Below are 27,465 nucleotides of genomic sequence, written 5' to 3' on the forward strand. Positions count from 1 at the left end.
GTTATGCAGGGAAGGGTGCCAATTTTTCCTAAATTGGGCTAGTTACAGAGGCTTTTAGTAAAACGTACACTGAGGTAACTGGATTTTGCTACAACAGGAAATGCAAACTTGACAATGTTAACTGCTAAATTTATGGCATGAAGCTTTCTTAATGAATTAATGAACACTGCAATGTCTGTTCCATATATAACACTACAAGGGTTCATTTGAGTGAATCTTACTACTTCTGATACGTATCTCGCATCTTTTAGTCTTTACTGGTTTCGAGTCTTGCTTTGCAGACCTTGAATGTTATCTGTCCACTCAGAAATGTGCCCTTTAACAACCATTTGAAGCCACGAACTTTTTTTTTTCTTGCAAACTATCAATTCTCATAAATTTCAGGATGTAGTAAAGCACTGCTTGTAATGCAGATGGGTGGTTTTATTTTTTAAGAGGATTTAATGAACCGCGTATAACAGTCTTTGCTAGATTAACCCTTGGCATAAACTGTCCAGTCCAGTGAAGTCTTTGCCGGTGGTCAGGTATTTTGCTACCTCTTGATGTTGCTGGGTACAGACTACAATGTTTTGGGTTTTTTTTTTCTTTTTTTACATTGCAAAAATGGAAAGTGCCCTTTTCTCTTAAAAAACAAAATCCTCAGAGCAGCAGCACAGGAAAAAAGATACCCCAGCAGAATTGTCATGCAGAATAGCAGTCAACTGGTGTAGAACTAGCACAGACCTGCATCTGACAGTTTTCTGCCTAACAAAAGTTCAGCTGCACAGAGATGCCTGTAGCCTTTTCCCTGACAAATGTCTGGGCTTGTTGTATTTCCTCCTTTACAGTATTGGTTCTAGCTCAGCTTCCATTGATGCTCTTCCTAGCTGGAGCTTGCTTTCATTCTTTGACTCTTTGCTGCAAATATTCCTGGCTTCTGTGTCCCTTACTTGCTGGAGACTGATCCTGCTATGATCTAGCAATGATTGGTAGGCAGAGACTGGCTCTTTGCCCTTCCTGAAATGAAGTTGAGTTTTTTGGTTTCTATTTCTGTTTTGCAATGTAAGGAATGTGCAAATACTTGAGGAAAACTAGCCAACTTCTATTTATACCTGGGTCATGCAAATACTACTGTGACTTGTTTATATTCTCCCACACAGCCTATAACCTGTCTCCTTCAGATGTGAGTGAATATTAAAGTAGGTTAAAAGCCATCTTTAGCCAAAGTGTCTTTAAAAAAGGTTCCTACCTGCTTCCTTCTGGGTTTCAGGATAGTGCTTCCTCCCTATAAGTTTATCTTGAGCTGAGGATACCTTTTCCCAGGCAGTGTGAGTAGCCCCTCTGTAGGCTTTTTCCAAGTGTGCAAGAACAGCAGTGACAGAGTGGCAGAGATTGTTCTGAAACCCTGCATTTTGTGTGGGCCTCAGGAGTGCAGCCTCCAGCAAAAATAGTGTTGATTCAGTATTTGAAACAGAGTGTTTTACTCAACTGGTCCTAATAAATACAGTGCTGCTTACAAGCAGATTTAAGGAACTGGACTAGTAGCATTGGTAGGGAAACACTTGGGAGTTGGATTCTCTTCCCAAATCTAACAGCACTTGAGTCTTAATCTTAAACCTGATTCTTTATTATTCTGTTTCATTATGGTATTTTTGTATTGTGAACTTAGAGCATTTTATGAATTCTTTCCTTATATTTTATTGAAGGTGTTGAAGGAGGGAGTTCATGTACCTGTGCTGAGATTCCATTACACTTAAGACATGGAAGCTGCAGCAAAATGGTTCACCCCAGAACCTAAACTTATAAGAGGGGCTTTAGGTTATCCTGCAATTTAAACAGAGGAAGGGGAGAGACAGCCATTTTTTTTTTTTCCGTTGTTCTCACTGACTTTTGTTTAATGTTAGCTTCAGTGTCAGGGAACGCAGAGCCTACACCTGAAGAACAAGACAAGTCACTTGACAAACCAAAACAGAAAAAGAATCGTTGCTTCATGTGCAGGAAGAAGGTTGGGCTCACTGGTAAGAATTATGAATTCTACTCTTCTTACACTCATTCAGGCTTTGGACCTTTGAAAGGTTTTCCTGAAGGGTAAATGGGGCATGGTTGTCTTGATGTTGATTTGAAATAAAACTTGGCCAAAGGTGCTCTCAGCTGGCTTTTACTAGATTTAGTCATGTATGATTTTGTTTTGCAACTTCTGTCTTGAAGGTGAAGTTCATAATTCCAATGAGGAATTGGATGATAGCTTGCTGCCATCCACTAACCAGCTTTGCAGTGGTTCAGTGAAAGGGCTTAAGAAAACTTGAATTCTGTGGGGTGAAGGTTCATAAAGAAAGCAAGCAGGAGGTCTCTAGGAATGTTTTATGCTAGTGTCATGTGATAGGAAGGAATGGGCAAATAAAATCTTACTGTGATCTCTTCAAAATATATTATTTGTGACTCTTATGCTTTCTGCAGCAGAGGCTCTTTGGCTGATTGACACTGGTGACTGAGATTTATTGCTAGTGAGTGAACACATTTGGGATTTAAAACAAACTGGTATAATTAAGAATGTTGAAATGTCTAAGCTAATGTTTCTGTCCACAGGGTTCGAGTGTCGGTGTGGGAACGTTTACTGTGGTATGCACCGTTATTCAGACGTACACAGTTGCTCTTACAATTACAAAGCCGATGCTGCTGAGAAGATCAGAAAAGAGAATCCTGTAGTTGTTGGGGAAAAGATTCAGAAGATCTGAACTGCTGCTTGTGCTGGAATACAAAAATCCTCTGACCATCTGCAGATTAAATTGACTTGAGCTTTTTTCCTTAGTCATCAGGAACGTAGAGCAGTGTATCTTGCCTAGACCTTTTAATCATGCATGTCATCAGATGAATAGATTTTTTGGGTTTGTTTTTTTCTTCCTGTTTTGAAAATGACTCTGAACATTTATTTTCATTGCAGTTTTCTGTGGCTGAAGACTTAAGTAAACTTTACAAATATTATCCTTTAAGATCATTTTAATTTTAGTTGAGTGCAGAGGGCTTTTATAACAACCACAGAGAGAACATTTGGAGGGCTGTGCTTTTCCAGGGTAAAACATGCATGCGTTAACTTTGCAGTTTATTTTCTTGTTGTATATAGCTTTTCTCTGCAGCACAATTTCCTTTTTTTGATAGTGCCTTGTATGGCACAACTAGTTATCAGTAACTGAATGTATTTTAATCATTATGGCTGCTTCTGTTTTTTTTTTTTCCCCCATTAACGAGAGGTTATACATGTTCGCATATTAGCTTGTTTGCACCCTCTACCTATTTATGTATGAATCATTTGTAATGAGAGTGTGTGCTGAGATTGTGTGTGGGGGGTTGGTTTTTCTTTTGTTTTCTTTTGTTTTTATTTTTTTGGGTTTTTTTTGTTTTTTTAAATTGGGTTTTGTTCGTGTGTGTGTGGGAGGGGAAGGCTGTATGCACTTCACCGACTGCAGGTTTCATTGGGATTACATCCATCAGTATGTCTGTACACAAATATGAAGAATGATCTGAAGTACCTGTGCTGTATTTATGTTTATCCACGTCTTAACTTTGATTAAATAAAATTTAAGAAAATTGGAGCCCTCGTGGCTGTCACTGGTGTATGTAGCCTGGATGTCTCTTGCTTTATTTTCGTGGGGACCTTCCGTTGGTGGTTCCTTTACTTAGCATATTTATTCACAGAGACAATGTATATCCAATGCCAGCTAACTTCTAATTACTTTTTTTGCCTATAACATATCAGAGAGACCACAGTTTCCAGGAGCTTTCTACCTTGTGCATTGATACTCTGCCCAGGGTGTTCTCTATGCATTGTGTCACTCATGTGCAGGTGAAGGGGTCATTTGTGACAGTGTACTTAAATTGGGGGCAGATCTACAGGTAAAACAGGTGTGGCCTCTGACTGGGCTTTTAAATCTGTGCACATGATTCTGGTTCTGGGAAATACAGCTGTGGGGTTTGTTATCCGCTGTTAGACAGTGCTGCACAAATCTTCAAGTTAGGTGAGAGAATGGTTCTCTGAGAATGGTTTGTACCATGAGATGTCCCTACTTTTGAGGTTTGCAATCCATCGACTTAAATGCTTTGATACTGCCACAACTGCCCTCTGCTTGCTTCTTGGTGGATCTATAGGCTTCAAAGTGATCCCCGTTTGGGGGTAGGAGGAATTGTTCTTCTGCCCTCCTGTTAAGGTGTACTCAGTAGGTTTCTTCCTTCCTGACTGCCTGTTTGGTCAGATGAGTCTGTGCCTCAACCCTTCAGCACCCTGGTCATCTGTGTAACTCAAAGGTTGAGTGGTTTTATAGTGCCAACCAGTGCTGCTTATCACCACACATAATGGTACACTAAAGTAGACCTAATACCTCTCCAGATGGTACTGATCTGCAGTTGGAATTTCACTTGGTGACTTGCTGCCGCTTTAAAGCGTTTGTGAAATAAATGAGATTGCATGGCTTTATTTAAAACATTTAATTTTTAATCAAAGCTGGCTCCATCCTTTAAAATTCTGAATGCTTTTTAAAAGCTATGGCTGGCAATTAGTAGATAAAGCACCACATTTAGCATATAAGCACACTGCAGCAGAAGGAGCTTTCTCTATTAGCCAGCTATAGAAAGTAATCTGCAAGACCCAGTAATAAAGTATCTTGTGCTTGCAAAACTGGCTTAATCACAAATGATGAAGCACATGGGGTTTATAGTAAAGGAGGGAATAAGTAACTCTTTCCATCAAGTTTCTGTAATGGTCTGCTCATGGGTCGCGGCATTTGCTGAACTTCCTCTTAACACAGTGCAGAGCATGGATGAGCAGCAGCATTGTCTTTCATGGGTATTTCTTGGTTCACTTCCTTCTTCGCTGCTACTTCCCTCTTCTTTACACCTCAGTCTGTCTCCTTCCTCTTCCCTATCTCTGGTCTCTTTTTTTTTCCTGAGTGTTCTTTTCTCTCCCCTACAGGCCCTACCCTCCAGTCTGCCTTTCAGCTGACAGTGGTACTTCTGGGCCAAGCAGAGAGGAGGCACTGTAGATTTTACAGTGGGTGGAAACCCATCATCATGTTTGTATTTTCTTGGTATCTGAGGGATTGAAAGAAGAAAAAGGACAAGAACAGCACTGCCTTTGGAATTCAGATACTCCACCTTGTGAAGCAATAACTTTCTGGGCCTTGATTATATAGTAGGAAGCATAACTGCACACAGCTAAGAGAACTTGCCTTGCACTGCCTTTGCAGTACCAACAGTGAGACAGATCATCATCGGGCAATTCCCCTTCCAGACCTGTCACTCTCAAAGCAATTTGATAAACCTCCTTTGGCCTGGCTTGTGCATATTTCTGAGTTCAGAATATTGAAAGGGTATGTGGCCTTCATATAGAAGCTTGCATTTAGAAGGGGAAATGCACCTTTCCCTGACTTAAGAATTGCGTGTCACCTCTATTTGCTTTGGCATTGGGTCTGGGTTATCGTGGTGGTTGATCTGCTGCTCAGCCTAGGTAACTAGTGAAGCTTTGTATTTTGTGTCATCAGCCTGAAGCTAGCAGATGACTATTTTAATTAATACCAGCACGTTTACAGCACTACAAAGCACTTGACGAAATCTGTCTTCTTGAGATGCACACTGTGCATCTGAAACATGCTTTCAAGATGGTTTTGTTTTGTTTTTGGAATAAACACATCTTCACTCTGTTAAAAAGACTTCCAACAGGCAGTGGAATGGAGTTGTACTGTAGGTACAGAAGTTTGTGCAAGGCATTGTGGTTTTTTACATATGACCCTCTTTCAAACAGCACCGCATGAGCTTGTGTCTCCACAAGTGAAGAGCTGTCACAGATGGGCTGTCATTGATGCTGTTGTGTCATCTTACACTGAGTATTTGCCTGTACAGCTTGCTGCATTTCTTCTAACAAGTCTTTAACATTTCTTCTAACAGAGTCTTCTCTGCCAAAAGAAGTTGAGCAGGAAACCAGTTCTTTGGCTTGGCAGTCACAGGCATCTAACTATTTTTATTGAAAATGGATGGTTTTCAGTATTTAGTTCTAATTTCAAAGATATACCCTCTCACTGGCTTCTGTTTTTCCTGAATATGGGTGAATTTTACCCTGCAGCTGGGAGAAAGCCAGGGCTGGGAGCAGACCAGCCTCTTTGGTGTTTTGTGGATATGCGAGGTTTGGAGCTACCTGGAGCAAATGAAGGACTTGGGTGCAGTATTACAAAACTAAAAAGCACCTAAAATGCAGTTTCAGGTGCAAGTTGTGCAACTTCCCAAGGGTTGCCGAGCTCCTGGTGGAAGAGCTGCTCCACGTGGGTAAAATCACCATTGTTCCAGCGTGTTAGCAACCACTTAGAGGGTGAATGAGTAGAGATACCTGTGGCTTTAGAGCTGTCCGTGGTGATGTACCTGGTAAAAGGACTCAGCTCCGTGTGTGGGTTTCTCAAGGAGAAAGAGGCTGTTTCTGCCCTGGGCTCTACCTTGCTGGGGGCAGTTAATGGCTGTTGACTCAGGAAAGCCTCTGGCACTGATTAACTACTGCCAGAGGGAGCAGGCAGAGGGGTGTGATGGAGGCAGATCAGGGATTGGTTTGGGGCTGAGGATGGAGGGTGGGGTTTGGTGCTTCATGTTGCAACATCTGGAGAGGATCTTCCTCCTAGGAAAGCGTGAGGTAGGGCTCTCCTCTGTGGTCGGCGGCCGCTCGGTGGTCAGCATGTCTTTCATCCAGGTAGACAAGGACTCAGATTTTCCTCTCCAAAATCTCCCTTACGGCGTTTTCTCCACCAAGGAGCAGGTAAGTAGCAGCAGACTTTGTCCTTGGGGTGTTGTGATTGGTTGCTCCTAGTCACAGCCTCGGAACAATGAGGAAGAAAAGCTTCCCAGCCTGAGATGCTTTCATGGGCTTCCTTACTTGACAGAAAAACTATTGTTTTAGTGTGGCTGTTTTGTTCAAGCATCTTTGACATTGCATAAAAGAAGGTGTTAATACTTAGGAGGAACATTTTGACTAGTATGCACAGTAGGTCTGGGTGGTTTCAGCTTGTTAAACCTTTAAATTTCTGCTGGAGCCATTCACTTTAGATGTGCAGCACAGTTTGCATGGACTTTTTTGTAACTGAGCCCCTCATTTTCTTCGTGACTGAGTGTAATCACACCATCACCCTAAAAAACACACATTAAGTGCTTAATTTACTGTTAGTTCTGTAGCGCCCAGTCCCTCTTACACAACATGGAGTGATGTGAGTCTGAATTGAAAACACCATATTTGCAAGTGAATGTCTTCTGGTCTGGTCACCAGCTCTGGGTGAGTTTGGTGCCTGCAAAAGCATTAATCCAAGGAACAAAATCAGTGTTTCAATTCTGTCTTTGCCACTGACCCATTGTATTTTATTGGCAGACGTTTATGCAATGATGCAGTAAACATGTAAAAGTGTGTTGTGTTGAAAGCTGTGCCCAAAGGCTATGGATTGAGCCAGCTTCAGGCTTTGTATTTTATGATCACGTAAGAAAACACCATTCAACCTTTCTTTCAATTCCCATTTTCATGCGAACTGAGCCCAGCTGAACCTCACACCTCTGAGTGCCCACTGGGATGGAGCCCTGGCAATGTGTGCTGGAGAAGGAGAGCCCAGAGCCATGTATCAGAAGGAAAAAGTGGAGGATTTATTTATTATTGCTCAAGGAAACTTCGTGATTATCTCCTGGTTTCTGCTGTCTCGGCTTATCCGTGCAGGTTTAAAAACAAGAATTTAAACCGGAAGATTGTGGTTTTTGATGTGGCATTTTCCAAAGATAAGCCCGAGATGGTTCTTTTAATCTCCTCCTAGGGGGGTATGTGTTGTTATCTAGTGAGTTTGGATTATTATTCTGCCTTCTGCAGTAACTGTCCTCTGAAGCAAGCATCTTCACTCAAACTTCATGCAAAGGCAGGCAAGGACTTATGGAAATGATTTGGGAAAATAGTGTTCTAAAAGTAGCCCAGTATCTTAATGATTTCAAGCCAAAGTTCATGTCATTCTTGACTATCCCAGTTACAAATTAACCTGACATGACCTCTAAGTTTTTCTGCAGGAATGTTTGCTGAATAAATACTATCACATTTGGCATCTTGCTTTGAAATGAAAGGTTGAAAAAATGGGTTTAATAGCATGGATTTTCATAGATGGTTATTCCCTTTATTTGCCTAAAGCCACAAATAATTGCAACTGGTCTCTGAATGCAGTGGCATTTTTATAACCACGTACAGCTGGGGCAGAGCTGCAATGGGACCATCCGTGCTGCTCCCGCGCTGTCACCACTGGCTCCACATGCGCTTGGCACCAGCCCTGCCAGAGCTGCAGTGGATGAAGGGGGTCTTTGTGTCTTACATTGCATCTGTGGTGAATGCAACGTGCATGTTCCTGCAGTGAGATCTAGACTAGGTCTGCATGCGAGTCATGGGCTCCTCACATGGCATGGGATGGGTTCTGCAGGGCAGCATCATTTGGTGTCGTACAGAAGTAGTATGGTTGAGCAAGATGTGCTGCGTTCCTTGTATTGCAGTGGGGTCTGGGTCACTCTTCATCTTTTGGGGAGGAACTGCAGTGCGGAAGTGCCTCCTTCTCTAATTACCTGGTTATAGGGATGAGATCAGTTCTGCCCACAGTGTGTCTGTGCTTCACTTCCTGTCCTGTCTACAGGAGGAATAGGATTTTCCTACTTCACAGGGTGTTTCAGGTGTATGGGATTATTATTAATGCTGCTCATTAATGAGGGGTGGGCAAATACTTCTGGGGGAAAGGGAGCAGGGAGAGAAACCTCTGCGGGTTGGCCTGGCCTTCCCCCAAATAAGTGGGGATAAGGAGAGAGCTTTTTCCCACCCATTTGCAGGGAGTCTGCAGTGATGCTCTGCTTCCAAGTCTTAATGCTTTTCAGCAGCCAGTCTCATCAGCTAGCTTTTAATGGTCAATTGCTGTGATATCAGACCCTTGTCCCTGATGGATTAAACTGCCTGTGGTCACTGTCTTCCCCCATGCCCTCTTTGGAGGTTTTATGGGTACATGCACGAACTCTTCTTCTTTTCCCCCGCTCCTCTCACTCATTTTCAGCCTAGGCGCAGGCTCGGGGTAGCGATTGGAGACCAGATTCTGGATCTCAGCGTCATTAAACATCTGTTCAATGGACCAGCTCTTGCCAAACACCAGCATGTCTTTGACCAGGTATTTATCAGTCTGTTGTTCTAATTTCCAACTTGTGGCGTTAGCAACTTGTGGTGAGATGACCAACACGAACTGGAATTGTGTCATCAGGGCACTGCTGCAGGGAACTCATCACACTGTGATAAGTGAGGACAACAGAGGCATTGGGGGTCCGAAGAATGTTTCTTCTGAAAGTCTCATCAGTCTTTGGCAGTGCAGGGGTCTGACACAAAGCCATCACTTCAGTCCTGCTTGTGCCTTCAACCTTTGGTGGCAAGGTGTCAGATGGGATTTTAATTACAGGGAGGTTGGTTAAGGGTAAAATTAAATACAGATGACCTCTGGTTGCAGCCAGGTGAGGTAGCAAAGCTGCTGAGGTCTGATGCAGTGTCAGGAGGGTTAGGATGCAGACATGCAGCAGATCCTGCTTCAGGGGACTGGTGGTGGGAGGAGGGCAGCGCAGGCGGTTATGAACAGGGAGGACGGGCAATCTGGGCAGCCACCACCACATAACCCAGCCCACAGGCATCCAACCCCTGGACATCATCTGTGCATGCCAAGGTTAAGCAGAATGTGGTCATTTACGCACCACCTCTCTTGCCTGTCAGCCGACCCTGAACGCCTTCATGGGGCTTGGCTGTGCGGCGTGGACGGAGGCCAGGGCTTTCCTCCAGAGGCTGCTGTCGGCCGGAGAGCCGGTCCTGAGGGACAACGCGGAGCTGCGGAGGAGGTGAGGGAGCGGAGGGTCCTGCGGGGCACGGAGACCTGTCAGCTCTGCCCTGCATCGCCCAGAGCATGTGGTGATCCAAGGCACCAACACCTGCCGCCTACATGGGGATTAACTGAGGTCCGAGCACACTGAGGGCTTCCCCTTTGCAATTACATCTGTGATTAATGCTTCAAGTGCCCACAGATCCGGGGGTCACCCTGGCATGGGTGGAGACAGGCTGGCTCCCTGACCACATCCCTTCCACCACGGCCTTCGAGGAAGACATAGCTGCAAAGGGTCTCCTTTCTGCCTCTCCCACCTTCTGCAGCACTGACCTGCCCGGAGCATCAGCTGGCATGGGGAGACACCCCAGTTGCGCCTCAGAAACCGCCTGACTTGGCTAAAACCAAATCCGTTGTCACAAATCAGCTTCAGATGAGGGGCAGTGCGCTGGTGCAGGAGTGGGAGAGGAGGGCTGTGCTCTGCTCTGTGCTGTGCTGATAGGAAACGTGTGTGTCCATTGATCACACACGTTGTTCTTCTGGAGTGATGCTCTGAGCGCTGCAAGCACTCGCCTAGCAGCGAGCAGGAGTGGGTCCTCCCTATCTTGCTGGGGTGATGTGGGCATTCATGCAGGAGAGGGGTAAATCCTCTGCTTGATGCAGGGATCTTCCCTGAGCAGACCCAGCAGTTTGAATCAGGCACCTGAGAGCCATGTCCCATAAAGTCATCCTTTCCATGCCGCAGTGACCTGCTCAGCTGTGTGCACTGTGTGTGTCCCTGCACCCCCTGGGATGCCAGCCAGATTGCCCCAGGCATGCCCCACTCCCCATTTGTACCCTGATGGATGCTCCTTGGGTCACAACCATCCCAGTAACAGCAGCTTTTCTGCAGGTTCTTTTTTGCTGCAAGACTTTGCAAACTCAATTAAGGAAAGAGCGAGGAGAAAGAGCAGCCTCTTACACACTCATAAACCTCTTACGGGTGAGAGCTGCAGGTTTTCTGAGAGCTGAAATCATTGCTTTCCATTTCAGAGCATTTGTACCTCAAGCTTCTGCGACGATGCATCTGCCAGCCCACATCGGTGAGTCTCTGCAGCTCAGGGCCGCTCGGTGCTGCCCTTTGCTCCCACCTAGAGAAGCTGCTTTATTTCCAGTTTGCTCAGACAGACACATCATTGCTGTGACACAGAATGGGCTTTGCAGGAGCCAGAAGTATATTATTGTGTGTAATGAAAGGTAGGTGCTGTCTGTGGCAGAAGAATAAAAGCCTGGGGAAACTCAATAGCAACCAGGAAGTTCTTGGATGCAGTTCTCACTAAATCAGAGTTGCCTGGTGCTCCATAACTCTTGTCATCAGAGCGGCATCACCAAAGGTCTCTGTGACAAGGGCGAGGGAGGGAACACTTGTTCAGTTTCCAATATTTTCCCCATTTGCCATCAGAAAATAATGCAGATTTCCAAAGCTTTGCAAGGCTCTGGCATCGCCTCATAGACAAACATGAGCCTCCACTCCCAGACTATTACTCTGCATCTCATGTCATACCTCCATTCCCATGCGCCCAGGCTCCTGTGGAGTTAGTGTATCCATACAGCTACATAAACATTTCCCTGTTTTTAACAGAAGTTTATGTTTGGACCCAAACCAACTTGATCAAAATCACTCGAGGGCTGTGACCTTCGCAGGAGCAGGGATGTGAACTCGCCCATTTCCCAGCCCAGTTCTGTTCCCACTGGGCTTTCTGGAGCGCAGCTCTGCTCTGGGACAAAGTTCACCCAGGCCCAAAGGAACTGTGATGGGTTTCCATAGACATGATGCCTTCCCAAAACGGTTCCAGGTCGAATATATCTTGTCAAAACATGGCTGGCTTCTTGCACTCATGAGCACTGTGAATGAGAGCTCTGCTCCGGCAGCATGGCATTGACTGGGTCATGCAGCCACAAGTTATTTATAGCAGCCTTCCAATACCTAAAGGGGCCTATGAGAAATCTGGGGAGGGACTTTTTATAAGGGCATGTAGTGACAAGACAAGGGGGAATGGCTTTAAACCAACAGAGGGGAGACTGAGATGAGGTAGTAGGAAGAAGCTCTGTACTATGAGGGTGGTGAGACACTGGTACAGGGTGCCCAGAGAAGCCGTGGCTGCCCCATCCCTGGCAGTGTTCAAGGCCAGGTTGGACTGGGCTTGGAGCAACCTGGTCTACTGGAAGGTGTCCCTGCCCCTGGGAGGGGGTTGGAACTGAATGAGCTCTAAGGTCCTTTCCAACCCAAACCATTCTGTGATTTAGATTTCCACTACATTTACATTCAGCTCTGTGCTGTGCGTGATCCATGCTTGTCCTGCAGGCACTGGCTGCAGCCTCTGCAGGGGCTGCAGGAAAACTCAATAATCTTGCAGAACAGCCTAACGTCGAGTAAATGCCCCCTCCCAAGAGGAGTTTTCCCTAAAGCCGCTGTATCCCGTTGGGCTGCGGAGGGACGCTGTTTGCTGGGATGGCGGCAGAGGGCAGCAGATGTCCTGAGAACGAGCCGGTTCCCTCCGGGTACCGCTGGCAGAGAGCACTGGGACCGGTCCCCTCTGGAAAGGGGCTGGTGCCTGATGCCCTTGCGCTTTCCCCCCTTGTCTCTGCTGTAAACGTCAACAAGAAGGCCAGCTTTGTGTTCAGAATCCCTAGGTGAACTGTTAATGGCCTCCTTTATGCTATTCATTACATCCCTCTGCTAGTAATATTAAATATTGCTCCACGCCTTGTGCTCTCGCTCTCTCCTTTTCTCCTCTCGTTGCCAGCAGTGTGCAATGTGCTTTAGCCCCATCAAGTGACGGTCTTTCCTTCCATTGATCCCTATTTTATGGGTTTCTTTTCATGCAGGAGATTACACTGACTTCTATTCTTCACGCCAACATGCCACAAACGTTGGAATCATGTTCAGGGGGAAGGAGAACGCTTTAATGCCTAACTGGTGGGTCCTTCAAGTTTTCCCCTAGTGCAGTATTATTTTGCATGCTTCTCTGTACATACATAGGATTTTTCAAAGATCTGAGTAGTCTTTCAGTCTTTCAAAATGCTGGTGTCGGTTCATAGCAGATGAGAATCTGTGCTGCCCAGAGTTTGATACTAGTCCTGAAAACCACATTTCCCCAGGCTTAGCTGAGTCTGCACTGCATTTCGTTGCAGCAGCCACACCAATTACAATGCAGCTCTCTGGTTCAAAGGCAGATTTACCTAAGAAATTGGTTTTACTGAGTGACAAGAAAGCTGGGTTTAAGCTCCAAGGAATTAAGTGGAGCAGTGACACAGAAGGGCATTAAGACTGCTACATGGCTTTGGATTATAGTTCTCTCGCGTCTTTATATCAGAGCAAGTAAGGTGCAAATGTCTGTGCCCATCTGTGCAGAGCTCTCTCCTTGCACCCTGATGGTGCTTCCACCCCAAATTGCTGCTGGTGGTGGCAGTGGTTACGCAGCTGACCTATGTTCTGTGATGCTCTTTCACAAGGCTGCACTTACCTGTTGGTTATCACGGCCGGGCATCATCTGTTGTGGTATCTGGAACGCCCATCCGGAGACCTGTGGGGCAAATGAGACCTGACAATGGTGAGTCCATGAGAGGCTCTTAATGGGCTTATTATTATTTTATCTTTTGTTTTTCTTCCACATCACAGAGTGGTGGAGAGGAAGGGCCTGGGGTGCCTTGTAAAGCCCATCCTGGGGTCAGGGCAAGTGAGAGCCCTGAGTTAAGTCCATCTTGTCATTGCACACCAGGCAGCACCAGCTGCTCTGTTTCTTCTGGCTGATACTTTTACTTCCTTACCTACCTCCCTGTCTTAAAGCACTTTTTCTCCTACCCACAGATAAACCTCCAGTGTTTGGTGCGTGTAAGCGTCTGGATATCGAGTTAGAAATGGTAAGACGGCCTATTTCCATACCTCTGGTTTTCTGTAGCATTGAAAAACATTAAGGTAGAAACAGGGAAGAAAAGGAAAGTTTAGTTTCTTCTAAAACTGATGTTGCATAAGGTCCTTTCCTGTGTTTCCCTTTGAGCATCCTGTGCAGCAAGTAATAAAAGATTTCTAAGGGGGAAACTTTCCCTTCTGATGAGTTGGAGGGTGCATTAGCTCACTGAGTGGTTGGCTAACACTGCTTTTGGGCTGGAAATGGCTTCTCTGGGCAAATCTGGGCACTATTGCAGCAGTCTGGAAGCACGCAGGAGTAATTCTTTTTATCAGACACCACAGCCTGTTACATGGTTATCTGCTACCTTGACACTGAAGCCAGGATCTTTGAATGGACTCTGGGGGTTTGGGAATGCAGGCTGTCTGCGCCTTGAGTCCAGAGCAGAAGAAGCTGAGAGTTCTTGGGAGTGTGATTCAAATTCCTCAGCCATCTGCTTAGAAAGATGAAGCCTGTGTTGTAACAAAACATCCTTGGAAGGTGTGTCTTCTTGTGGCTTAGTGTGGTCCAGAAGGAGTTTTATAGGATTGTTCGTTGTGATTTATATGATTTATATAATTTTCATAGGATTTATTCCTCATGTCTCCCTTAACAAAAAAAGGGAAGAAGTCTAATATTAAGGGAAATAATACTAAAAATGAAGTGAAAGTCTGTAATGCTGTATGCTTTGCAGATCAATGCTATAGACGGGGAGACAGTCCCATCAAGTGGGGTACATGAGACGCTTCCATACCTCTGCTTTGCAGCTTGAGTTTTACCACTGGCTGCTGTGAGAGGTGATTTAGATTGATGGAATTTTTGGAATCAAAAGCTTCCATATTGTTGGCAGAAAGAGACAACTGAGATTCCCTGCAGAATTCTCTGCCACATGCTCAGGCTGTACCTTTTCTAAGGGAGCAAGTACAGACAGCGAGTTCATGACCTGTTGTACTCAGTGGGTGCATTTCTCTACCTGCCTCCTCTTCCCCACTGTTATGACAAGCCGCAGCACATTCAGCATGCTCGCAGATGACTTTAGTCTTTTCTGTTCAATGTCTGCAGCAAACGGAGTAATTTCAGTGGGCAAACCTGTTCTGCATCCGGATTGTAATTAGGAGGGACCATTTTTGCTCCTGCGTTTTGACAATGTTGTGACCTTGTATAAGGACTATCCCTTAGCAGCGCAGTGCTCTTGCGCTTTTCAAGCCTGCCAGCTGCATGGAGGGGAAGAAAAAGAGTTTTCATAGAGTCATAGAATGGTTTGGGTTGGAAGGGACCTCAAAGCTCATCCAGTTCCAACCCCCTGCCATGGACGGGGACACCTTCCAGTAGACCAGGCTGCTCCAAGCCCCGTTCAGCCTGGCCTTGAACACTGCCAGGGATGGGGCTGTCACAACTAATGGTGTATGGTAAACGATGCCTTTACCTGTCTTGCTTCTGTTGCTTGTGCCTGTAACCCTCTGTGCAGTAAAGAGTTTGAGCTTCAAAACCTTCCGTAACAGGTATTTTGCTTTTTAATTTCAGGCGTTCTTCGTAGGTCCTGGAAACAAGTTTGGGGAACCGATTCCGATCAGCAGAGCCCAAGAGCACATCTTTGGGATGGTCCTTATGAATGACTGGAGCGGTAAACAGTGCTGCGGGAGTCTGCCTGGAGAGGGGGTTACAGCATCACGGGAAAACTTAGATAGGGACGAATGATGTATTTTAGCAGTAGGATAGTGATCATTGGAAACACTGGGTGCAGCTGAAAGGGATGAACATGAAATGCTGTCTCAAGCTCTGTCTCAATCCATCTTTGATCAATCAGTAGAACTAGAAAATGCTGCCTAATGAAGATTTATTTACTTATGAAGGAGCTAACACCAGTCTAGTTTCTTCTGAGCAGGGATGGATCAGCCCTAAGCATGGTGATTCCAACAGAAGATTGATTCCAGTGTCAGGAGTAGGAAAAGGATTTGGCAATTGCAAATCCCTTGGTCTCTGCATAGATTTAACTAGTTGAAATTGGCCCTATGACAGGCACGGGCCATTAGCTGGGTGTAAAAGCATTAACTAACTGGGGATGAAAATGCTGATTATATGGGGATGGCCCGACTCATTTTAATTATTGCTAATCTAGTTGGTCTACGAAAATAGTTTTGAGGGTCTGAAACAGGTGGATACAAACCAGGATTTGGGCTCAATGGCTAGAAAAGGGTGGTGATAACATTTGCGATCCATGTTACTTTTTCAGAGGTGGTGATTTCTGTGTAACTCCTAGGATATATTTAGCAGCATTGCTTTGAACTTTCTCTTCCCAGCTCGTGACATCCAGAAATGGGAATATGTTCCTCTGGGTCCATTCCTGGGCAAGAACTTTGGCACCACCATCTCCCCTTGGGTTGTTACCATGGAAGCTCTCATGCCATTCGTGTTGCCAAACCCTGTCCAGGTTAGCAAAATAAAGGACTGAAATAAAGGAAAAACAGTGCTAGAAAAATCTCTGCGCAACTGAGAGGTCCCATCAAGAGAAATCACTGAGCTGTATCAATGCCAAGCACTTTCTTCGTAGAGTTTACAAGTGTGACCCTGCTTCCAGACATACAAAGGGCATGCTGAGCCCTTCAGTTCAAATGCTCATTGATGCCACTGGTGCTGGCACAGGGTGCCCTGAGCTGTCATCCTGCTCATCTCCTTTAAAACACCTGAAAATAAACTGATCTGAGAGCTTCTTGTTAGCATTCGGTAGCACTTCAGCATCCAGCGAGCAGTGGAGAGAGTGGACTCAAGCCAAAACACTTTGTTCAAGGATTTCCAGATGTCTGCATTATGTAGATGTTTAGTTAAGATTGAAAAGGATAATGAAGTCTTGCAGAGAGCTCACTATCTTCTCTGTGCAGGCACAGAGCAAAGGTGTGTTAGCACTGTGTTTGTTTTGGATTAGCATCCACGCCATAGTGATGGAGAAGGCTTTTGGAGCCAAAGTTCAGAAAAAGGAATTGGATTCAATAGCATCTATCTGTTCAGAAAGGTCTTTAAAAGTGTGTGCATGAAACCAATGATCTGAGCAGTAACAATGGTGAAGTAAATGGGGTGTGCAGCACAGTTTGGTTAAACAAAAAGTCATTGGGATGACTTATGGAATTTTTCCTTTCTGTTTGCTTAGACTGTGATGCTTTTTTATTTGCTTTTAGGATCCCAAGCCACTGCCCTACCTTCAGGATAAAGAACCCTACACTTTCGACATCAAGCTCTTTGTTGCTATTAAAGGTACGGCAATGCCAAGTGGGTTATGAAGGTGAAATTGCCATTTAAGGGTTGCTGAACCACCACATATTTCAGACAATTTGCTCTTGGCTCTGTAGTGTTCTGCTTCCATCTATGCCCAGATAGCCTCTGTCAGAGAAAGAGGCAAAGCTCTCTTCCCTATTGGCCATGCAGCAATGTGCTGAGAAGGGAATCATAGAATGCACCCCAGGTGATCAGCTCATGATGAGGAGTGTCCCTGTGGGCTTTGCCTGCATGGGCAGGGGTAAGCAGGGCATGGGAAGAGCAGAGGTGTGTGGGGTTCAGGTGTTTCATAGAATCATAGAATAGTTAGGGTTGGAAAGGACCTTAAGATCATCCAGTTCCAACCCCCCCGCCATGGGCAGGGACACCTCACACTAAACCATGCCACCCAAGGCTTTGTCCAGCCTGGCCTTGAACACTGCCAGGGATGGAGCACTCACAACCTCCCTGGGCAACCCATTCCAGTGCCTCACCACCCTCACAGGAAAGAATTTCCTCCTTACATCCAATCTAAACTTCCCCTGTTTAAGTTTGAACCCGTTACCCCTTGTCCTGTCACTACAGTCCCTGAGGAAGAGTCCCTCCCCAGCATCCCTATAGGCCCCCTTCAGACACTGGAAGGCTGCTATGAGGTCTCCCCGCAGCCTTCTCTTCTCCAGGCTGAACAGCCCCAACTTCCTCAGCCTGTCTTCATACGGGAGGTGCTCCAGTCCCCTGATCATCCTCGTGACCCTCCTCTGGACTTGTTCCAGCAGTTCCATGTCCTTTTTATGTTGAGGACACCTGAACTGCACACAATGCTCCAGGTGAGGTCTCACAAGAGCAGAGTAGAGGGGCAGGATCACCTCCTTCGCCCTGCTGGTCATGCTCCTTTTGATGCAGCCCAGGATACGGTTGGCTTTCTGGGCTGTGAGCGCACACTGCAGCCGGCTCATGTTCATTTTCTCATCGACCAGCACCCCCAAGTCCTTCTCCACAGGGCTGCTCTGAATCTGTTCTCTGCCCAACCTGTAGCTGTGCCTGGGATTGCTCCGACCCAGGTGTAGGACCTTGCATTTGGCATGGTTGAACTTCATAAGGTTTACTCAGCTCATGGCCCTGCTGACCAGTGGGTCCAGGTATTACTCCTGTGGTAGAGCAGAGGAGGAAATGGGCAGCGTGGTGCTACCCCAGTACCATCTGCACATTTGTTTTCTATGAAATGCTAGCCTTCCTATCAACAGAAAATGTCATTGTTTGTTTCTTGCTAGGGGTCACAATCATAAAAGAAGTCTCCATCCATCTGTAAAATGACGACTCCAACATTGTTCACCCAACACAAACAAATTGCTTCTCTGTTCCTTATTTTGTATTTTCTGCAGCAGAAGGAATGAGCATGCCAGCTACTATATGCAGATCCAATTTCAAGGTAAGACTCCATCATCTTTTATTTGCTTGAAATCTTGCTGATGCCGTCAGCTCCAGCCTTAGGCAATTTCCGACACTGATTTTCGCATTAGCTGAAGATCACACCTGGTGCATGTGTGCACAGGGGATGGAGGCAAAAGAGTTGAGGGTGGCGATAGTTCACCCCTGCTGAGATGGAAACACCTGAGTGGGCAGCTCTTTCTGCTGCTTGTTTTATGGTGCTCAGAGTGTCCCAAATTGCACGCTAATATAGCAGGGAGAGCTGAAACTGAAGGACTGGTAGGCAAAGGGAATGTGGGGGCTCTGCCTTTACAGTCTGATTGAAGCCAGGAGGTATATGTACCATGTGCAGGATTTCTCAGTCAATTTTATATTCACATTTGGTTCTTTGCATAGCAATTACCTTAATCAGTAAATCAGTAGTCAGCAAATCGGTAATAAGGAGATGTTTCTATACAGCCATTACAATACTGGGTTTAATAATGGATCCTGGGTCAGTAGTGCTGGCCTTAAAGAGGAAGGAGAGAGGAGACATGACATCCAATTGAAAGAAAAGAATTTTCAAGGGACAAATTGCATGTTAAAATATGTGGTTTGTATGCACATAGCAGCTCCTGTTCATCATTTAGAAAGCAATCAGCCAAGGTACAGTAACTACTGAGAGTTCCTGATTAAATAAGAGAACTCTTCTGTAGGGACAGTCTTACCAGCATCACCCTGAGAATGCAGTGTGTTCTGCACAGCCTATTGCCATGGCAGAGAGGTTTGTCCTTCCCTGTTCAGCCTCCTCTTCCTCCTTCCTCCAGCACATGTACTGGACTATGAAGCAGCAGCTGGTTCATCATTCAATCAGTGGGTGCAACCTCAGACCTGGAGATCTTCTGGCCTCTGGCACAATCAGTGGACCCGTGAGTGTTTAAACACTGACAGTCACTGCGAACTGGTCAGCAGCACAAAACAGACTGAGTGGGGTTTGGGTCCGAGTCCTGTTTGATGAAAATCTGTGCAGTTCTTTCCCAGGCTGCTGCTTGAGCAGCCCCAAAATCGCACTGAAAAGTGGTGGGTCTCTCGTTGTTTTTGGGGTTTAACCTTTCCTGCACTCCTTCCTCTTGGAACTGTTTTACTGCAGATGCAAATTGATATCTGTGCACAAGCATCCACATGGCCCATTTGCACTCTGTGAAATGCAGCTTTTTGATTTCTAAGAAGGCAAAAGGTGCATGGGTGTAACTCCTAGTTTCTCTAGACGTAACTTCACTAGCTGTAATTTCCCTTGAACTGCCATGGGGACAGTTGTTGCAGAATGTGGGTAACTTGCATTTTCTGAAACATCAACTATAAATCCGGCTTGTGCTGTCTGAAAGACACCCTCAGGTAAGTTGTTTCTAAGCTGGGATACCTGCACTTCCATTTTGAGCATTTCTGAAGTGCTCGTTGCTTCCTTTAAACTATTGACATTACAATTGACTTTATTTACAATTAAACTATTGACAATACAGCTTGACATTAAAGACTTGCAAACACTCACCAGCTTTGCTCTTCTGAAGAACAAATGTAATTAAAAATCCAAAACGTGACTACATAAAAGCACTGGATTTGTAGAAGAGCCCTCATTTTGTTTCCATTTGTTTCTGCAGCAGACCCAAACTACTTCTACAGGGTTTAGCACTATGTTAAACACACAGCTGTAAGCATGGCAGCTTATAGCGAGCAAGCAATTAAAATGCAAAAGCAGGAAAACAAGCCTACGTATCCATGAATTAAACCAACAGCAAAACTCTGGTCTGTAGCGCTAATGTGTGTCTCCTTCCAGCAGCAAGTAGCTTAGCAGCAGGACAGGCACTAAAAAGTTGTTTGTTTGTTTCTGAACTCTTGCTCCAGGAGCCAGAGAGCTTTGGCTCCATGCTGGAGCTGTCCTGGAATGGAACAAAAGAAATCCCTCTTGGCAGCGGGCAGTCTCGTAAATTCCTGCAGGACGGAGATGAAATCGTTCTGACAGGTAATGGCTGAACAGCTGCTCTCACACTGCACCAAGGACACGTTCCCATAGATTAATGCCGGTAGGGTAAGCGCCTCATGGGGAGATGGGCTATTCTGTACATACCTGCCACACAAGCACAGTTGTTTCTAACTCCATTCCTGTCAGGAACAACCTGTCAGGAGACAAAATCAGGTGGATAGCAATTGCCCTGCTATAAATGCTGTCTGAACTAGATTATTTGCTTTGCTAAGTACGTAAGGATCTTGCTATGCCTGTGTGTGAGTGCTATGGGATGATGGAGGTACATTTGCCATTATGGGCAAGAATATCCTGGGACTAGAAGTAGTTGATGTGCTGTTGCTATTACAGTCCAAGTTTGCATGTGGAACATGTCTGGCAGCCTATGCGATAGCTTTGAAAATCATGTTTCTGCCATGGTGCTGCCAGTTTTACAGAGGAAGAGGCTGAGGCAACTGGAGGTCGAGATGTGCTGGAGAATGCTGTAGAGGATGAAACTGAGGAGTCCCCTACACCTCTAACATCCTTTAGTCTCCCTACCTACCGAGTAACTACTCGTGCTGCAACAAGTAGGCACCTGATACTGCTCTCCATAGGCTCGTATGGAGAGCTTGCTTACGTTCAGTGCAGAGACACTCCTACAGCAACTCAGAGTGCCACATGCCCTCCAGAGCTACAGATCTCTCTCCAGTAACTACACCAGGAGCCCCAGATTAGCGTACAGTTAGGTATTATGATTGTTCCTTTGGAGGTACATGCTGACATCTTTATTGGCAATGAGCACCTAGCAGTTTGGGAGCTGCTTGCACAAGGTGGCCAGCTCAGCACCAAATGGGACTAGACCATGACCCATGTTGTTCTTTGTGTCCAGAACAAGCTATGCTACTTAAATAAATACTATAAATCCGGAATGTCTTTAATCTTTAAAGATAGCTTGATGGTGGTGGCGTTAACATGGATGAAGGCACCATTGCCCCAGTGGGACAATTTCATGTTCATCAGTTTGCTGTGCTATTTTACACTAGCAGCAGTTTATGGTTGTAGTGACCAGGGCATCGGGCGATTCACAAGAGCCAGGTGCTGCTGTGGCTATCTGATGAGACAGTTTGGGATCTGCTCCTATTCAGTGATGTATGGCAGGTCTGGAGTCTTAAAGCACCCTTGAGGCAGGGCCAGGGCTATTGCATCCCCTCCCGAGGCAGCACGATTATCTCGTGCCAAATGCCCAACCCAAAATTTCTAGTCTCCTATTTCAACTTTGTGTTCTTGTTCGCCTTGTGGGAGCTATTTCAGAGCCCTAACACATAAAATGAGAGAAATGTATTTTTCCCAAGAAGTGAATCTCAGAAGGAAGCACTGGGAGGGATAGGTTGCTGATGATCTGCTGCAGCCAGCTGCAGACATCTCCCTGTAGCGTCTTGGCACTCTGCTGTGCTGGCAGCACAGAGCTTGCTTTGTTAAATGTGCTGCTCCTTGGTACTGCTCTAAATCGTAGTTGACAGCAAGGATAACTAAACTGGGCTGAAATAATAAGCTGGCACTCAAAGGAAAGCTGACGCTCAAAGGAAAGCTGGCAATGAAGCCTAATGAAACAAATGGAAATTGAGCTGAGCCTTAAAGCAAGTGTCTTGCTCCAGTATTGCTTACAAATGGGGATTACCCAGCAGATACTGAGGCGGTGTCTGTGGGCTGTTGCTCAAGCACTTAGAGACACTGCTGTCCTTGGAAACACTTCATTTCAGCCTGGCTGTGAGAGCTGCGTGGTTGGTTAGTGCTGGCAGAGTCTGTCCTCACGCTGCAATAACTTTGGCTGCTCTGTGGCCTGAGCCACCCACCCTCCTCTTCCTTGGAGGAGGTTTCCACTGATCCATGCTAAGGGTGGGAATTGGAGTTAAGGTCTGTTCTGTTCAGCTCCCTCTTAGCTTCTCAAAGGCAGCTGTTTTTTATCACATACAGGGATGATGATGTATTCCATTATTTCAGTAAAGTCCATCTCTTAACTGTGAAAATCAGTCTTTAAAATGCAGGATATTCCACTTGTGTCCTTCCTCTGATCTGATACTCTGGTGGAGAGCTACAGGAGATCTCCTCAGCTGTTTCTTCCCAGAATAGTCTTCCTCGATGGGCCAGAAGCCCCTGGTTTTGTCCCCTCCTCTCCTTCACCTGCGGCTTTTCTAGTGGATGCTGTTTCTGGGGCAGCTCGACTGGCCCATGGCAACAAGAGGCACTGCAGCATCTCCATCCAAATGTCATCCTTCCCATCATGCAGGAGTAGGGAGAGATTGAATCATCCTGTAGTTAGAGATGTTGTCACAGTCTGGTAAGTTCAGCAGCAGTCAGCAGATCTTCAGCGCCTCTTTATGTAATAGAGGATAACTGAATATTTTGAGACAGATGCTGAGTTTCTCATGGAACTAAACTACTTGCTTTTAGCAAGCGAAACAGGCTCTGTAAGGGCAGGTCCTGCTCTTTGCGGGGGTTTAATGATCATCTTTCTGGCCATAAGCATCTTGATCTCCCAGGAGCAGTCCTAATGCTGCAGAAAGAGAATCCAGATTTACTTGATTAATTGCAAGGCTGGGCCAGGCAGCGAATCAGCTTGCCAGTTAGATTGATGATGCTGCAAGTTAGGTTTGAAAACAGGAATGTTGCACGTCTTGTTTGCTCTTTGATCAATTCACTGAACTCACTGTTGCCATGTTTTACGTTTTGTGCTTCTTTTCCCTTTTTTATATATTCCTGGGCTACCTGAACTCTTATTTTTACCCCTCATTGCATTTCTGAAATGTTTCCACTTGGTTTTGGTCTCTCTATGCCTTTATTCACTTTTATTCCTGGTAGAATCCTACTCTCCTTACAGAACAAGCTGTCTGTTGTTTTCTGGCCCTAGGTTACTGCCAGGGCAATGGCTTCCGTGTGGGATTTGGCCAGTGCTCGGGAAAAATCCTTCCAGCCCTGTCAGATCCCTGATGACTGGAGTAATGTGACATCTGAGGAGGAGGATCTTTCCCTCAAACAGTCATGAAGCTTTATTCAGATTTATTATTTTTATACAAGTGATTAGAATCTTGTTCTTTTCAATTATCAATAAATACCTTAAGATAAATGTGGTTCTCTGGTGTGATAAGAAAAGGATTTCAATGGTAGCTTTAAATCGTTGGAATAAAATGATTGAAAAGTGAGATTCTTAATTCTTCTACTATATTAATGTTTTTTTGTGTAATTGTAAAAGGAGGCTTTCAAGTAAACTTAAATATTCAGAGTACTGGGTTGATGATAACAGCTGGGATTGCATGCTGACTTCCTTTTGTTGCAGTATTAATATGCTGGAGGTAAAATCTTGAAGCCAAGTTGCATACGAATGCTAAAAAATTATAGAGCATCTTGAGTAAAAGAGAGTAACGTGACTATGCCCTACATTAATTTGTAACAAAGCAATTTGCACACATGATAATGTAACTGAAAGCATGAAAGCAAAACAAAAAAGTAGTGGACAAACCAACAGCCTTTGAAAACAGTGAAAGCAGAAATTGTATGGTACCAAAAACCCAAGCAACCCACCTACGAACGACTAACGATGACCAAGAAGGCTCAGCACTAAACTCCTGCATCTTGGAAAGAAAACCTACACAGGCTTTGGAGTTCAGCCCTTGCACTGCAGCACTGATCGGTTCCTGGAACCAAACCCCAGCAGGCTGCAGCCTCCCCTTGCTCTGGGAGCAGGCGGGTTGTCCTTACTCCTCCTGCCCTTACTCAAGCAGAGACAACTCCCCGTACCCCAGAACCAAGATCAATGCCAGCTCTGAGAGGGGAGCCTGTGTTGGAGCACACCCCCGGAGGAGGGCATGGAGATACCCCATGGAGATACCTCTAAAACCCTAGTTTTAGGAGAAGGGAATTCCCCATTTCTCTCACCCTGTGCACCAGCTTCCCTGGGATCAAGGAGGGAGGGTGAACCTCATGGCTGGAGTGATACCCAAGCAGTCACAACTTGTCACCTAACAGTGGCTGTGGTCAGAGGACACCAAGGAGGCAGACCTGCTTCCTGCACTCCTAAAAGGCACCTCTTGCAGTGGCATCCCCTTGCAGCAGGTGGTAAACAAAGCCACATGCCACTTTTCTCAAGTGTAAAGGGCATCTGCCACCTCCCGCTGGTCTACAAATCAATTTGACTATGGCCAAGTGCCAAATCACATCAATTAGAGGATATTACTGACTGGAGGAGCTCAGGAGACTGGATAATGAACTCTGGTACAGTGCAAGGGGAACTTGTTAAATATTTGCTTGGTCCTCAAAGTGAAGAGCCTGATGAGGCTGCCGGCTTCGTGCAGCGACAACGGTATGAGCGCAGCTGCTGCTTTCCTATTGCTCTTCCCAAGGTTTGCCGGGTAGTTTTGCTGCTGTGGGCCGTGGGGGTGTTTGATGTAATCCTGGGGAGCACCTGGTGGCAGTCGGGAATGTGAACTTCTTGGCCGTGCAGGAGAAAAAATGAATTTGAAATGAAGATTAATGGAAAAATGTGGCAGTGCAGATAAATCACTGCTAATGGGGCATGTTTGCTGAAACGGGCTCTCTTCCAGTGCGCAATAACAATAGTCCCTTTAAAGAATGATACTTGGAGGATCAGCCCTAAATCAATTTAAATTTTAAAGCGAAGATGTTCCACTATCACCAGGAGAGATGACCTGGCCAGGAAAAGAGGGGCTCATGGTTGTTTATCAAGGAAAAGCTATTTCCCCTTCAGGCTCTTGTGGAAACTTGGAGCTGAGCAAATAGGCAGATATTTACTTAATGTACTCTGACTCTGCTGTCAATTTATAGGATGCTTTGTGCTATCTTTTATCTCAAAGGATGACCACAGGTTGATAACTTCCCTCTCGGATTTAGAAATAACTCACGCGGTTGCTCTGAGCAGAGCCTGGCTTTACTGCTGGCAGCAGCAGGAGGATGCAGAAAGCATTTATGCAGTAGAGAAATTTCTTTGCAGAAGCACCATCCATGTTGCACCTCGCTGTATCTGATGTGTTGGAAATGCAGTGTCTGAGGAGGAGGGTGCACCCATAGAGAGCCAGGGGCTGGTGTCAGAGCAGGGTGTCATTAGTCCTGGGTTTTGACCTTGATGCAAGATATTTTGCAGCCAGGAAGGACTGCGGTGTCAGTGCTTTCTGGGTGTAGGAATACTTACAGAAACTGTTAAATCCATAGGGCTCTTCCCTAGCTTTGTGCAAGGTAAAGGTGAGTCCTGTACACAGGCAATGAGTTCCTCTCCCAAAGAGCCAACTGATGCTGTATTGCTGCCAACAAGAAGAAATCAGGCTCCTTGCTCAGACAGGCAGGAAGGTCAGTGGTGCTGAGCCCTGCTGCAAACCAAACCTGGCAGGATGGGGGCACCCAGACACAAATACCCTCAGGCTGGCTCCTAACCCAGAGCAGCCTCAGCCCTGAGGGAGGAGGGTGGCTCTGCATCTGTGGTGGCCACGCTTCTTGTTCTGGGACCACAACCCCCAGTGCATGGCCAAGCATCCTGGTACCATGATGGGGATGGTGGGAGGGGGTGAGGTGGCAGAGCTGAGCTCCTTTAGCCTGGGAACATCTGGAGAAGTCTCGGGTTCCCAGAAGGTGGAGGTTTTCTGGAAAGGAGCTCAGATACATCCCTGAGAGCAGGTTTCTGAGGTGAGCTGGAGAAAGGCCAAAACCTTGTTCAGGACAGAGCTCAGAGGCATCTGCTGCATGGATGAGGGCCAAAAAGTCAGGAGATGCTAAAAAAAGAGATAAATGTTTTTTTTTTTATGCCCAAGGCCACTTTCTTTTCACCCCCAGAAGAAGGTTGTAGGCTTCATGTGGGCAATGGGGAGAAGAGCTCATAGCTAGGCTGCCCTTGCCCAACACAGCAAGGCTGGAGCCACCAGCACTACTAATTCTTATCCCTGTGTCAAGGAGCACACGAAGGCTCTATCTATGCTGCAACGTGCAGCGCTGCCCTTCAAATAGCATTGCTCTTGCCTAGGGTGAGCAGCACTGCAGCTTCCAGCACAGGACCGGGGAAGCACTCAGGTGCTCTAGGCCCCTCCTGCTCATTCCACCCCATCTGGGGCAGCTGCCTCCACTTTGCACCTTTGGCCTTTGAGTTGAAGGTTATGGAGCTCTCTCTACTGGTTTTGGGGAAGGTGTCTACAGGGGAAGGGTAGAGCTGAATAGGGATGTAAAAGTGAGGCTCTTGGGTCAGGAGGGTGCTGCAGTTTGGGGTCTCTCAGCTCTGCATGTAGAGCTGGTGTTTAGGGAAGTTTACTTGTGAAGTGTCATTTCAGTTGGGTTGGCCCTCTCTGCAAGAGATGCCCCTCTGCTTCCAAAAGCTTTTGCTGCAGTTAGAATTTGAGCATGGCCCTCTCTGCTTCTAGAGGTTATTAAGTTCAATTTGATTTAGATCTGTTTTCCTCAGTTTGCTCATAGCCTGGCTTCCAGCAGAAATGAGAAAGAAAATAGTAAAATCAAACCTGGAGTTCCTTTTCCTCTACACCTGGGCTTGTGACATGGGTGTAGGAGAAGAAATTCCTCCTTGGAATTCTTCCTGCCTGCAGGAAAAATAACACCTTTCTGCTGTGTCAGCTCCCTGGGAGGCCTCATTCACAATCATGAAACATTGGGTGGGGAAAGATCCTGCTTTCCTGCCCAGGGGAATTGTAAATGTGCATCAAGATGGAAACCACAGCTCTTGTGCTTGCCTGGAGAACCCTTCTTGTTTCATGCTCAACAGAAGTCAGCAGTGACCTGTGTTGGAGTGCAGCGATCCTGTCTGTGAGTAACACTGGATGCAAGGTCTGGGAGGGATGGAGGAGGTGCTCCTGTGTTGTACTGCCTTGTCACAGGGCGGCTGCAGATGCACTGGATCATGCTGCCTGATGCTTCATCTGGTTTTGTTATTTTGCTGGTAAGAAAACTAAGGGCAGCCTCTGGTACTGTTTGAGATGTGTTTTCTTCTAGATCGAAGCATTATCTGGTT

At 46.0% G+C, this 27,465-nt stretch overlaps 2 protein-coding genes across 7 annotated transcripts in view; both read left to right on the forward strand.

Annotated features, from left to right (window-relative positions):
• Positions 1–3,593, forward strand: part of ZFAND6 (zinc finger AN1-type containing 6) — a 36,793-nt gene extending 33,200 nt beyond the window's left edge. For 4 of the 5 annotated variants that reach the window (XM_065688831.1, XM_065688830.1, XM_065688832.1 and 1 more), the window contains 2 exons: positions 1,884–1,997; positions 2,566–3,593. In XM_065688831.1, coding sequence (XP_065544903.1) covers positions 1,884–1,997; positions 2,566–2,714 — 263 coding nt within the window. In that variant the 3' untranslated portion in view covers positions 2,715–3,593. Of the gene's footprint in view, positions 1–1,883; positions 2,484–2,565 lie in introns of all 5 variants that reach the window. The other variant, XR_010614728.1, reaches the window with a different exon arrangement.
• Positions 3,594–6,607: 3,014 nt separating this feature from the next.
• On the forward strand, positions 6,608–23,571 carry FAH (fumarylacetoacetate hydrolase). 2 transcript variants are annotated; one of them, XM_065688692.1, is made up of 14 exons: positions 6,608–6,766; positions 9,060–9,170; positions 9,758–9,879; positions 10,893–10,942; positions 12,729–12,819; positions 13,356–13,453; positions 13,711–13,763; positions 15,314–15,413; positions 16,090–16,220; positions 16,963–17,038; positions 18,421–18,467; positions 19,273–19,374; positions 20,348–20,465; positions 23,356–23,571. In XM_065688692.1, the coding sequence occupies exons 1-14, from the start codon at positions 6,686–6,688 to the stop codon at positions 23,433–23,435; spliced, it is 1,260 nt and encodes a 419-aa protein (XP_065544764.1). In that variant the 5' UTR covers positions 6,608–6,685; the 3' UTR covers positions 23,436–23,571. The 2 variants fall into 2 exon arrangements, with proteins under 2 accessions (XP_065544764.1, XP_065544765.1); XM_065688693.1 differs by lacking the exon at positions 20,348–20,465.
• Positions 23,572–27,465: the final 3,894 nt, after the last annotated feature.

Source organism: Lathamus discolor, chromosome 8 (genome assembly GCF_037157495.1).
Source record: "Lathamus discolor isolate bLatDis1 chromosome 8, bLatDis1.hap1, whole genome shotgun sequence".
In the NCBI taxonomy this organism is placed as follows: Eukaryota; Metazoa; Chordata; class Aves; order Psittaciformes; family Psittacidae; genus Lathamus; species Lathamus discolor.

Coding starts and splice junctions, on each gene's coding strand:
- FAH (XM_065688692.1), top strand. CDS start 6,686: ATGTCTTTCATCCAGGTAGACAAGGACTCAGATTTTCCTCTCCAAAAT. Junction 10,943..12,728: donor GCATCTGCCAGCCCACATCG/GTGAGTCTCTGC, acceptor CTTTTCATGCAG/GAGATTACACTGACTTCTAT. Junction 12,820..13,355: donor AACGCTTTAATGCCTAACTG/GTGGGTCCTTCA, acceptor CTCTTTCACAAG/GCTGCACTTACCTGTTGGTT.